We start from the raw sequence: 13,635 nt of genomic DNA on the forward strand, positions 1-13,635 counted from the left end.
TGTGTAGCTACACAAGAGGCCTCAGAGCAGAGCACAGAGTTCAAACCCAGTTCAAACACAGAAAAAAAAAAATCAGGAGATTTTCTAACCTGTCTCTCATATGCACAGAAGAACAAATGTCATCTCATCAAGACAGGCTCGTGTTCAGGGCCTGACAATGGCACATTTTCCCAGCTGCTGCAGAAAATTTGTGTGGCAAGAGCAGCTTGATGGCAGCAGTGGGAGCAAACAAGCTGCACTCATCTCTCTCTTCAGCCCATGCTGCATCTGTGTGCCCCAAGCTCACCTCTCCATGGAGAAAAGTGATTTACTTGGGGGAAAAATATGGGGATTTACTTGGGGGAAAAATATGTGGGGCTGCTCTCAGGTCACTTTTGGTAAACAGTGAATCCTCCCCAAATCCACTTTTTAAAGAAAAATTTACTTGAAGGGCAACTCAAGTGAGCAAGGAGCTGTGTCATGGGGAGGATTTGGGGATAAAGGGGTGAGAAATGGCTCTGCTGGAGCACAAACCCTACAGATTTAAATGTATGGGAGGTCAGGCTTGGAGAATCCCTGGGTTCCCACAGGTGCAGGAACAGCCCAGAAGGATTTGAGGTCAGGCCACAGACACCAACACAGCCACTGGTGTTTCACCAAGAGGTCCTTTAATAAATTCAGTTGTTTCTGCCTTTTGAACCCATTTTGCTTTTCTGGTTTTGCACTTCAAACCCACGGGGGGCCCACGGCGGCCCCTCCCTGGCACCAGGGGCTGCTCTCCCACCAAACCTTTGCCTTTTCTCTGCTCAGGTGAATCCTGCAGGTTCCTCACACTGGTGTCCCTTTGGGGAAAGGCAGCAGGGGGCTCCTGGCAGTCTCTTTGTTTGCTTCTGCACCTTCTGTTTTCAGCCACTCCATCTTCTGCCGGTGCTGCCTGACGGCGTCGGCCGCGCGCGCGTCCATCATGGCCTCGGTCAGCACGCCGTCCTCCGAGGCGTAGGCCGCGGCCTGCGGGGACAAGGACACCTCAGTCACCTCAGGGATGGCAGGGGACACCAGCAGGGCACACCTCAGGCTGCTGTGCCCTTCCCCAGGGGGGATTTCCTCTTATATATATATATTACAGGTTATATATTACAGGTTATTCAGCAAGGTGTCCTTCTCGTCCCTTGCGGTGTGCAGGGATCGCCAACGAGCTCTGCCCACCTCTGGGTTCCTGGGAATAAAAGCCCTTGTTTGGAGAAGAAAAATACCACATTTGGCTTCTTGAGATTTCCTCTCCTGCTCTAAAGGTGCTGTACAGAAGCCTGGTTTTGAGAAGAAAAAACCCACATTAGGGTCCTTTAAATTTCCTCTCTTGCTGTAAAAGAGCTGCACATGTGAAGCCTTGCTCTGAGAAGAAAAGACCCCAAAATTGGTGTCTTTAAATCCCCTCTCCTGGTCTAGAAGAGCTGCACATGTGAAGCCTTGCTCTGAGAAGAAAAGACCCCAAAATTGGCTTCTTTAAATCCCCTCTCCTGGTCTAGAAGAGCTGCACATGTGAAGCCTTGCTTTGAGAAGAAAAGACCCCAAAATTGGTGTTTTTTAATTCCCTCTCCTGCTCTAAAGGAGATCCACATGTGAAGCCTTGTTTTCACAAGACCCCAAATTAGGCCTTTTTGAATTTCCTCTCCTGCTCTAAAAGAGCTGCAAGTATGAAGCTTTGTTTTCAGAAGACCCAACATTAGACTCCTTTAAATCTCCTCTTTTGCTCTAGAAGACCTGTACATGTGAAGCCTTGTTTTGAGAAGAAAAGACCCCACATTTGGCTCCTCTAAATTCCCTCTCTTGCTCTAGAAGAGCTGCACATGTGAAGCCTTTTCAGAAGAAAAACATCACATTTGGCTTTTTTAAATTCCCTCTCCTGCTCTAGAAGAGCTGCACATGTGAAGCTTTGTTGTCAGAAGAAAAACCCAACATTTGGCCCTTTTGAATTTCCTCTTTTGCTCTAGAAGAGCTGCAGGTGTGAAGCCTGGTTTTGAGAAGAAAATACCCCACATTTGGCTCCTTTAAATTTCCACTCCTGCTCTAAAGACGATACTCATGTGAAGCCTTGTTTTCAGAAGAAAACCCCAATATTTAGCTCCTTTAAATTTCCTCTCCTGCCCTAAAAGAGCTGCACATGTGAAGCCAATAAAGTGAAGAGAGGTGGGTGCAGGAGGGTGATGGAACCGCTCCATCCAAAGCTACAGAAAATTGTTTGAACACTTGCACAGCAGAACCAACAGCAGTGCTGGGGGCAACATGGGCAACGTGGTGCCTCTAGAATGATATTTAATGTGCCTCTAGAATGATGTTGAATGTGCCTCTAGAATGGTGTTTAATGTGCCTCTAGGATGATGTTTAATGTGCCTCATCCTGCTTTCCTCGTGCACTCCCTCAGGAACCTCCCCTGCATCCCTTTTGTGGCAGCTCCCACCCTGCACTCAACCCCAGCTCCCCAGTGCAGTTCTGCTGGCAGGGGCAGCACAAAGGCCAGCACAGCTCCTTGGGGAAAGGCCTGGCAGCTCCTGCCACCTCCACCCCCCAGGGGAGCAGGGCTGTGGGGCAGCAGAGGGACTGTCCCCTGTGCAGGGAGGGCACTGCCAGCTCAGCACACAAGGGAAGGATGCTGGATGCTGGTGCTGTCAGCTGCACCCATCTCCAAGGTAACAGAGCAGCCCCCGAGCTGCAGATTTCTAAATCTGGTTCCTCCCTCTGCAAGTGCTCCCGTGAGCAGCTCAGGGAACGAGGGAGCCTGGCTGTACACAGATCCCTTGGCTGTACACAGATCCCCTTGGCTGTACACAGATCCCTTGGCTGTACAGGGATCCCTTGGCTGTACACAGATCCCTTGGCTGTACACAGATCCCTTGGCTGTACAGGGATCCCTTGGCTGTACACAGATCCCTTGGCTGTACACAGATCCCTTGGCTGTACACAGATCCCCTTGGCTGTACACAGATCCCTTGGCTGTACACAGATCCCTTGGCTGTACACGGATCCCTTGGCTGTACAGGGATCCCTTGGCTGTACACAGATCCCTTGGCTGTACACAGATCCCCTTGGCTGTACAGGGATCCCTTGGCTGTACACAGATCCCCTTGGCTGTACACAGATCCCCTTGGCTGTACAGGGATCCCTTGGCTGTACACAGATCCCTTGGTTGTACACAGATCCCTTGGCTGTACACAGATCCCTTGGCTGTACACAGATCCCTTTTATGCACACAGATCCCCTTGGCTGTACAGGGATCCCTTGGCTGTACACAGATCCCCTTGGTTGTACACAGATCCCTTGGCTGTACACAGATCCCTTGGCTGCACACAGGTCCCTTTGATGCACACAGATCCCTTTTATGCACACAGATCCCTTGGTTGTACAGGGATCCCTTGGTTGTACAGGGATCCCTTGGCTGCACACAGATCCCTTGGTTGTACACAGATCCCTTGGCTGTACACAGATCCCTTTTATGCACACAGATCCCTTGGCTGTACAGGGATCTCTTTAATGCACACAGATCCCTTGGCTGTACAGGGATCCCTTTGATGCACACAGATCCCTTTGGCTGCACACAGATCCCTTTCATGCACACAGATCCCCTGGTTGTACAGGGATCCCTGTGATGCACACAGATCCCTTTGATGCACACAGATCCCTTTGATGCACACAGGCATTGGGGTGAGGGCTGGGAGCCCTGCAGCTCCCCCAGCCACCCTGCCTGACCCCAGGAACCCCAAACTTGTCCCCCATCCCGGATTTCCAGTGCCAACCCTTCAGTCCCGTGAGTCTGACGTGGATTCAGGACACACTGCAGTGATCCTGAGGCATCACTCACAGGCTCCATCCATCACTGATGCTGCAAAACATCCATTCCAGCAAGGAAGGAGCCTGACAGCAAAGGCAGCACAGGAACCAACTCAAGGGTGACCCTTTTACACCTCAGGGGTGTCCATGGGGCAGAAAACAAAGCCCAGGGTGAGCTGCAGCTCTGCCACCACCACAGGGCCAGAGCTGCCCATGGCACCACTGAGGAGATGGAAGGAGAAATAATCATTTCCAGCAATAAGCAAGAGGCTCCTCAGGCTGCTTTTCAGGTCCTCTGACCTATTTCCAGCCTTTTTTTAGGGGGGGGAATTGGTTACACCACAAAAGGTCTTAGAGCTGGCAGGTGCTGGTTTTTCTTGCAAAATCCAAACCCTGTGCAAACCCTTTGCAATCCTTCCTCCAGGCAGGACTGACACTTAAAACCAGGACTAAAACCTGGCCTTGGGAAGGAGCAGGTCTGTAAATAGAGAATTTTCAAGTTATTATTATTTATTCTCTATTTCTTTATTATTTATTCTCTATTTCTTTATCCTGCAAGGTTCTTGTGCTGCTCTCACTGCCTGAGCAGGATCCTCAGCACCTCTCCTGTCCTCTCTGCAAAATCTGACACTTAAAACCAGGAGTAAAGCCTGGCCTTGAGAAGGAGCAAGTCTGTAAATAGAGAATTTTCAAGTTATTATTTATTTATTATTTATTTTCTGTTTATTCTCTATTTCTTTATTCTTCAAGGTTCTTGTGCTGCTCTCACTGCCTGAGCAGGATCCTCAGCACTGAGGCTGCCAAATATTCCCTCAGCACCTCTCCTGTCCTCTCTGCAAAAAGGGGAACACTGCAAAGGTTTTGTTCAGACCTCCCTCACCCCCCTTTGACGTTTTTATTTTTTGTAAAATAAAAATTCTTCATAAATTTTTTTTTGTAAAATAAAAATAAAACCAGGGCTCTCAATGCAGCCCTGAAACCACTGCAAAGGTTTTGTTCAGACCTCCCTCACCCCCTTTGAGATTTTTATTTTTTGTAAAATAAAAATTCTTCGTAAATTTTTTTTTGTAAAATAAAAATAAAACCAGGGCTCTCAGTGCAGCCCTTGTGGGGTGTTTGAAAATGAGAAAAAAGAGCTTTTCTGGGATGGATTTTTGTGCTGCCAGAGCACAGCCCATGCAGCCCACAGTGGAACCTCCTGCAAAGCTGTGCAGTTCATGCTCTGCTGATTTTCTCAATGACTTTCTATTTTTAGAAAGCCTCAGGCCCTCACTGTCAAGAAAGCAAATGGGAGAAGCAGCTGCCCCTTCTGGGAGTAGCTTGCACACACATAAAAATGGCACCAAGCTTCATTTATATTCATACCTCTGCCTCCTGCATGGGCAAATTTTAACCCATTTTCTCCAGTGCAGCAATTCCTGTTTTAGCCCTCAAAGCCAATTATGAAATAATTGTGTTTGGTGAGGATGGAACAGATGACAAGTCCAGCCTGAATGACCTCATGTTTCATTCCAGCCAAGATTTGTGGTTTATTTGAACCTGGCCAGACTCATCTGTATCATTTAAATCCCATTTATAATGAAAATAGCCTGATGAAAAAAAAAATAAAATAAATCATCCCACAAAAATACAACAGCTATTTTTAAAATATAAACAAGGGAGTAAAAAAAAAAAAAAAAGGCATTTATGATTTATGTCAGTGGCATAAAAGGCAAGGAAATGACAGGAAGCTCCCACTGGGATATAAAACTCCTGGGAATTCTCCTGAAGTGCTGCCAAAACAATTTTCCAAGATTACAGCTTGGAATAAGTGAAAGGTTGCTTTTTTGCTTTTAGGTTTTGACATTTTATCTAAAGCACATCAGCAGCTTTGAGCGCAGGGCTGGGGAAGTCTGCACAAGGCTGGCAAGGGAATTTTTCCATTTTTCCTGAGGGGAATTTATAAGGTGAAAATGCACTGAGTCCATGCTAGGGCCACAAAGGACAATGGCAAAGCACAAGGACAGAAGGGAATGCTCAGGCTCCTGCAGGAGAGATTAAAATGGATTTTTAGCACGCACACCCTTGCCTGTGCCAGACAGAAACGTTTCTGCCCAGTGCTGGAGGTTACACTCTTGGCTTTCCTGCTTCTTATTTTGAAATTCTGTTGGTAAATCCAGAGCCAGCCTGAGGCAGCAGTGGGGTCAAACTGCATGGGAGTGCCAGCAAATCCATCCCCAGGCAGCTCAGGGTGGAGTGAGGGGCTCTGAGAGCTGCAGCTCCTGCTCGGCTCCACTGAGATGGGATTTTGGTCACAGATTTTATGAAAAATACCTAAATAGAGGATTTTTCTTTTGTTAGGATCTTTTCTCCTGAGAGGCCTCAGAAATGAAATGTAAACAATAATTATCTGCAACAGGTGAATCTTTGATTGGTCTCATGTGGTTGTTTTTAATTAATGGCCAATCACAGTCCAGCTGTCTCGGACTCTCTGGACCACATTATTCTGTCATCAGATTATTTCCCATCTTTGGGAGGCAGCACCTTGAATTAAAAGGGAATTAAAAGACTAAAAATGAGATATTGATATGAAATATAAGAAATACAGAGTAATCAGATTATTCTGTCATCAGATTATTTCCCACCTTTGGCAGGCAGCACCTTGAATTAAAAGGGAATTAAAAGACCAAAAATGAGATATTGATAGATCAGATTATTTCCCATCTTTTTCAGAAAACACCTTGAATTAAAAGGGAATGAAAAGACTAAAAATGAGATATTGATATGAAATATAAGAAATACAGAGTAATCAGATTATTCTGTCATCAGATTATTTCCCATCTTTTTCAGGCAGCACCTTGAATTAAAAGGGAATTAAAAGACCAAAAATGAGATATTGATAGATCAGATTATTTCCCATCTTTTTCAGGCAGCACCTTGAATTAAAAGACCAAAAATGAGATATTGATATGAGACATAAGAAATACAGAATAACCAGATTATTCTGTCATCAGATTATTTCCCACCTTTTTCAGGCAGCACCTTGAATTACAAGGGAATTAAAAGACCAAAAATGAGGTATTCATATATTTCAGAGTGTCTGTGGTGCACAAACACCCTGCAGCTGCTGCATCCAGCCTGGTGAGGATTTTTTTTTTTTTTTTTTGGAGTAATTTCTGGTTCCTGCAGAAATTCTGGAGTAAATTCCCACCCTGAGCACTGGAGCTATGCAGTTCACACATTTCTTGCCAGGTTATTTTTGTCTCTGCTCAGCTCCCTGACCCAGTTCGGAGCACAGCCATCCACAGGGGTGCACCAGCACCACGGGAAGGAGACTGGGAGGCAGGAAAACACTGCCAGGAAGGCTTGAAAATGCACCTTTAAACCTTCCCTGATCCCACAAGGAGTCCCCAGGGCTAAAAAAAGGGGAATAAAATAAAAAACAGCACCCAGGAGAGCAGCTGGGGTGAGGAAATTCGCCTGCCTGGAGAGGGGATTCTCCCCAAAGCTGCTGAGGGGTTCACACAGAAAAAGCCAAAGGGTTGCTGGCAGGAACAGCAGCTCCAAACTCCAAATTCCTTGTCCAAAAAATGGACAACAAGTCACAGGTTTTTATATTTTTTATGGATTTTTTATATTTTTTATGGATTTTTTTAGAAGTTTGGGCTATTTGCATATTGGGGGGTTGAATCTTCCAATTACAGCTTGAGGTAATGAAGGAATTTATTCCAAGTTTGCTCCCTCCAAACTCATTTTTGTTTCACTTTTTTGGGGCAGGAACAGCAGCTCCAGTTGGTCCCAGCTCCAAATTCATCCAAAAAATGGACCACAGGTTACAGGTTTTCATATTTTTATCATTTTCATCCATTTGCATATTGGGGTTTAATCTTCCAATTACAGCTTGAGGTAATGATGGAATTTATTCCAAGTTTGCTCCCTCCAAACTCATTTTTGTTTCACTTTAACGAGGTCCCTTTGATTTGAACCTTGATTTTAACTTTGATTTTGATGTTGATTTTCACCTTAATTTTCACTCTAATTTCCACTCTAATCTTCCCCTTGATTTTCACTCTAATTTTAACATTGATTTTCACCCTGATTTTCACTCTAATTTTCACCTTGATTTTTACTCTCATTTTCACCCTGATTTTCACTCTAATTTCCACCTTGATTTTCACTGTAATTTCACTCTGATTTTCACCTTCATTTTCACTCTAATTTCCACTCTAATTTTCACCTTGATTTTCACTCTAATTTCACTCTGATTTCCACTCTAATTTTCACCTTGATTTTTACCTTAATTTCCACTCTGATTTCCATCTTGATTTTCACTCCAATTTTCACTCTTCACTCTAATTTCACTCTAATTTTCACCTTGATTTTCACCTTAATTTCCACTCCAATTTTCACTCTTCACTCTAATTTCCACCTTGATTTCCACCTTGATTTCCACCTTGATTTCCACTCTAATTTTCACCTTAATTTCCACTCTGATTTTCACCGTAATTTCCACTCTGATTTTCACCTTGATTTTCACCTTAATTTCCACTCTAATTTTCACCTTGATTTTCACCTTAATTTCCACTCTGATTTTCACTCTTCACTCTAATTTCCACCTTGATTTCTACCTTGATTCCCACTCTGATTTTCCCACAAATGAAGTTTCTTGTTCCATCCAACCAACTCAAATATTTCTCCCCTCTCCTGAGTATTATATTTTTTTTTTAAGCCCTTTGAGTGTTTCATGAGAGCAGAGAGGAGCACAACAACTTCCTGCTGCAGTCTGACACCAAACCCTGTTAACAGTGCTGGCAGCACCAGGTACATTTTTAAAAGCTGTCAGGGAAAATTATTCACCCCCACCTTTTCCCTTCCTTCAGCAGCACTTAAAGGAGAAATGATAAAAGCTGAGGTCATTCCTGGGGAGAAATGACAAACTTGCTGATAAGGGGTGATAAAAAGCAAAGCATCATTTATCACAACTTCTTATTACAGGAAATGGTTGGCAGCAAAGCCTTTCATAGATGACAGCGTGTGTTTTGAAATATGATTCAATATCATAAAAATTATACAGGAAAATTAACCAGCTGTGTGCTACCAAAGAATAAAATCAGAACTAACAGCACTCAAATTGGACCTCAGCTGATGGCAGCTGCAATTAAAATTAATTCCTACTAGAAAGGATAAATATTTATGTTCCTTAAAAGGTGGAAAATCAGTAGTAGAAGGAATGAAATGCACAAACTTCTTCAGATGTTTGTGAGCTGCTAAAGTAAATTAAAAATTTAAGAACTAAACAAAAAGCCAGTTTGTTTTTACAAGGCAGCTGACATGAGTAGGTTACATGACACACAAATGGGAGCACATTCCTTCACTTGATATTTCTAGGTTAGTTTATGAAAATCCACAATCCAGTAAGAAACTGGCAGCTGTGACAAAACAAGGTGAAAACCTGATTTAAATTAAAAAAACAACACTAAAGCTTGCTGAGCATGTGAATAATTGTACTCCAAGTGCTGCATTTCTTATTTTTATGTATAAATAAAATGTACAAAATTTATGTATAAATAAAATGTACAAATATCTATTTTTTTTTTCAGCTCCAATTCCAGTTTTGTTTCTTTAATAGCTCAAATTGCACTGAGGATGTTTGGAACAAAGGAGAGGAGGAGGATGGTTCAGGGCACTAATGAGGGCACCAAAATCAGGTTTCTCTTCTGCTGAGCTTCCTGAGCTGGAGCAGGAGTGTGGCCAGCCCAGACTGAGCCCAAACTGAGCCCAAACTGAGCCCAAACTCACCTGCTTGACCTAAATCCCATGAGGGATTTCCTAGTGGGAATTATCCACACTGCTGTTATGTATGGGATGAGGAATTGAGCTGATATTGTAACACCCACCCCAGAGGCAGCAGGGATCGATCTGGGAGCACCCCATGGACAATGAGGGAAGGAATTGATCCCAAGTTTGGGAAAACTTCACAGGGAGAGATGAGCTGAGACTCCAGAGTCAAAGCCTGAAACCACCCAGGAGGGGAAAAGGGAGGGAAAGGAAGGGAGGGAGGAAAGGGGAAGGAAAGGGAGGGAAAAAAGGGAAGAAAAAAGGGAAGGAAAGGGGAAGGAAAGGGAGGGAAAAAAGGGAGGGAAAAGGGAAGGAAAAAGGGGAAGGAAAAAGGGGAAGGAAAAAGGGGAAGGAAAAAGGGGAAGGAAAAAGGGGAAGGAAAAGGGGAAGGAAAAGGGGAAGGGAAAAAAGGGAGGGAAAGGGAGGGAAAAGGGAAGGAAAAAGGGAAGGAAAGGGAAAGGGGAAGGGAAAGGGGAAGGGAAAGGCGAAGGAAAAGGCGAAGGAAAAGGGGAAGGAAAAGGGGAAGGAAAGGGAATGGGAAAGGGAAAAGGGGAAGGAAAGGGGAAGGGAAAGGGGAAGGGAAAGGGGAAGGGAAAGGGGAAGGGAAAGGGGAAGGGAAAGGGGAAGGGAAAGGGGAAGGGAAAGGGGAAAGGAAAGGGAAAAGGAAAGGGAAAAGGAAAGGGAAAAGGGAAGGGAAAAGGGAAGGGAAAAGGGAAGGGAAAAGGAAAGGGAAAAGGGAAGGGAAGGGGAAGGGAAAAGGAAAGGGAAGGAGGAAAGCCCCTCTCACCTGCCACGCCACAGCGAGCTGGGAGATCTCCCGGCCGGACATGCCCTCGGTCAGCCTGGCAATCTCTGAGCACTTCTTGCCATAATCAAACTGGGCCAGCTTCAACCTCCTGAAAGGCAGAACCAGCTTCTGGTCGATGTGTGGCCACACCACAGGAGTTCCTACAGATTCCTGCTTGCATTTCTGCCTCCTGAATTTTAAGGGCACTGTAGGCATGATATTTTATGAAAAATCCTTTTGCTAGGATCTTTTCTCTTGAGAAGTTGAGAGGCCTCAGAAATGAAATGTAAACAATGATTATCTGCTGCTGTGGAATGCAACAGATGAATCTTTGATTGGTCTCATGTGGTTGTTTTTAATTAATGGCCAATCACAGTCCAGCTGGCTCAGACTCTGGTCAGTCACAAGATTTTGTTATCATTCCTTTCTATTCCTTTCTGAGGAAATCCTTTCTTCTATTCTTTTAGTATAGTTTTAATCTATCATTTTAACATCATATATATATCATAGAATAATCAATCAGCCTTCTGAAACATGGAGTCAAGATTCTCATCTCTTCCCTCCTCCTGGGACCCCTGTGAACATCACCACAGGGCACAACAAAAAATCTGGGACGGCCCCACAGCGAGAGGCACCTCCCAAGTCTTTTGCTTGTTGAAAGAGGGTTTATAGACAAAATACACAAGAAAGGGGATGAGGAAAAATCAAAAAAAAAAAAGGAAGGGAATTCTCCAGGGTGTGAGAGCTGTGAGGGGTACTCACTGTTTGCCCTCTGTGGCTGGCTTCAGGACGTGCTGGTCGAAATACATCCTGACGAGCCGCTCGCGCTCCTCCAGCTGGGGCAGCTCAAAGTTCACCATCTCATCTATCCTGTCATTGATGGCCCAGTCAAACTGCTCTGGCTGGTTGCTTGCTAAAACAAGCATAAACCTGGAATTAGGGGGAAAAAAAAAAAAATCGATAAAGGATAGACTGAGAAAGCCCTAAAAATCAAAATCGATGAGCTGAGTTTGAACGTGGGGAGCTGAGTTTGAACGTGGGGAGCTGCCATGGTTGGGATCAAAGATGTTTCATCACATGAAAAAAATAAACCTGGATTCCTTAGAAATTGCTTAGCATATAAATAAAAATAAAAAATAAAAAACAATAAAATGTGTTTGGGGCAGTTTAGAACAGCCTGAAGTGTGCAGACCAAGCTCTGCTCCATGGGACAGATGTGCTGCTCCAGGTCCTGCTGCATTTTGGAGCTGGAAATTCTTTTTTTTTTTCTTGCTTTGTAATGATGCTCCTTCCCTGTGCCAATACTTTAATGCTTTAATTGATGTCACCGGTTTAACAGTGCCTAATAATTTGAAATGGGCTTTTAAGCACAGCTATTGGAATATTGATGTTCTTGCTGTCTGGCTGAATCATTGCCTACAAGGGGCCGTGTTCTCTGCTGTCATTTCTGGAGATAACTTGGCCAAGCCAAGACTGTGGCATTTTTACCATCAAAACTTGCAGAAACAAGCCTGGATTAAGGACTGCCATGCAGCCTGATATTATATTTTATATATATATATATATATATACACACATATTTTATATGTATATATGTGTATATATATATATACATATTTTATATGTATATATATACGCATATTTTAAATGTATATATATATAAATTATATATATATACATATTATATATATATATAAATTATATATATACACACATGTCTATAATAGATATATATTATATATATCTATATATATCTATATTATTATATATCTATATCTATGTATATTTTATATATATATATATATATATATATATATATATATATATATATATATATATATATATATATATATATAAAATATATATATATCTATTTTATATTTATATATATATAGCACTTTGCTACCCCAAAAACGATTTTTGGGAAGTTGAAAAGCAGCAATTCCCAGTCCTGGTGCCAATTCCCTGCAGAAGGAAGAGCTCTCCTCAGGGTCTCACCAAAGCACCCCATTTACACAGCCCATTTCACCCATTTCACCCCAGTGAGCTCCCACTGATGGATGCAGGGCTGCTCCTTGCCCAGAGCAGCAATAAGGCTGCTCAGAAGTAAAAAGCAGTGCATGAATCACCAGGGCATGTTCAGTGTCCTCAGATGGCTCATGGGTGAAATCAGGCCTGAATTCAATGGCAGAGCTCACTGCAAATGAGAACTCAGCTGTTCTCAGCATCTCCAGCACCCCATAAAACACCCCCAGAGCTCCCAGCACCCAAAAAAAAATCCCCAATTTAACATCAGGGGAAAGAAACATCCCCAGCACCCAAAAAACATCCCCAATTTAACATCAGGGGAAAGAAACATCCCCAGCACCCAAAAAAAATCCCCAAGAGTACCTCCAAAGCAATTTAAAATCAGGGGAAAGAAAAGAAACATCCCCAGCACCCAAAAAACATCCCCAGAAGTCTTCTGAGGTAATTTAATATCAGGGGAAAGAAAGAAACATCCCCAGCACCCAAAAATCATCCCCAGAGTTCCTCCAAAGCAATTTAAAATCACAGGAAAGAAAAGAAACATCCCCAGCACCCAAGAAACATCCCCAGAGCTCTTCTGAGGTAATTTAATATCAGGGGAAAGAAAGAAATGTCCCCAGCAACCCCAAAAAACCCCCAGAGCTCTTCCAAGGCAATTTAAAAGCAGGGGAAAGAAAGAAAAAGCCATCTCCAGCACCCAAAAAGCAACCCCAGAGCTCTTCTGAGGTAATTTAACATCAGGGGAAAGAATGAAACATCCCCAGCACCCCCAAAAAACCCCCAGAGCTCTTCCAAGGCAATTTAAAATCCCCACAGGGATTTGAAACACGGGGGAAGAAATGGAAACTCAGCTGCCTCACACAAGCACAAGATGGGAAGGGGTCACTGCAAGCACCACTCAAGGGTTTTTCCAGGGAATTTGAAGCTCCCAGCCAGGAGAACTCTGAATTTTTGTGGGAGTGATTTTCCTGGGCTCTTGTATAAACAGGAACTCACCAAGAAAGAAAATACAAACATCAAGATACTCAAGATGTCCAAATACCATCAAAGTTTCAGGAAAAATTTTCCTTCTGTTCTGATTTCCAAATGCCAGCAAAAGCTGAAGGAGGAACCAGCTACATCCAGCACATAAAGGGAAAGGGGGAAATTCTCTGCAGATTTTGTTCAATCCCTCAGCAGCACAGATCATTTCCAACTTC

General features: G+C 43.6%; 1 protein-coding gene and 1 long non-coding RNA gene across 3 annotated transcripts in view; both read right to left on the minus strand.

Annotated features, from left to right (window-relative positions):
* Positions 1-625: 625 nt before the first annotated feature.
* Positions 626-13,635, minus strand: part of LOC139600610 (ATPase family AAA domain-containing protein 3) — a 31,769-nt gene continuing 18,759 nt past the window's right edge. Inside the window, exons 14-16 of the mRNA XM_071448915.1 lie at positions 11,171-11,338; positions 10,409-10,517; positions 626-987 (exon numbers count right to left, since the gene is read on the minus strand). Of these exons, the coding sequence (XP_071305016.1) occupies positions 808-987; positions 10,409-10,517; positions 11,171-11,338 (457 nt within the window). The 3' untranslated portion in view covers positions 626-807. The remainder of the gene's footprint in view (positions 988-10,408; positions 10,518-11,170; positions 11,339-13,635) is intronic.
* Positions 4,859-10,385, minus strand: LOC139600616 (uncharacterized). Of its 2 annotated transcripts, XR_011682622.1 has the most exons (3): positions 7,950-10,385; positions 6,810-7,901; positions 4,859-6,703 (listed from the first exon to the last, which is right to left on the minus strand). It is a non-coding gene; the product is annotated as an uncharacterized lncRNA (long non-coding RNA). The 2 variants fall into 2 exon arrangements; XR_011682621.1 differs by having other exon boundaries at positions 6,810-10,385.

This window comes from Agelaius tricolor, unplaced genomic scaffold (genome assembly GCF_023055355.1).
Source record: "Agelaius tricolor isolate 1412-34295 unplaced genomic scaffold, bAgeTri1.0.p SCAF_28, whole genome shotgun sequence".
Lineage (NCBI taxonomy): Eukaryota > Metazoa > Chordata > Aves > Passeriformes > Icteridae > Agelaius > Agelaius tricolor.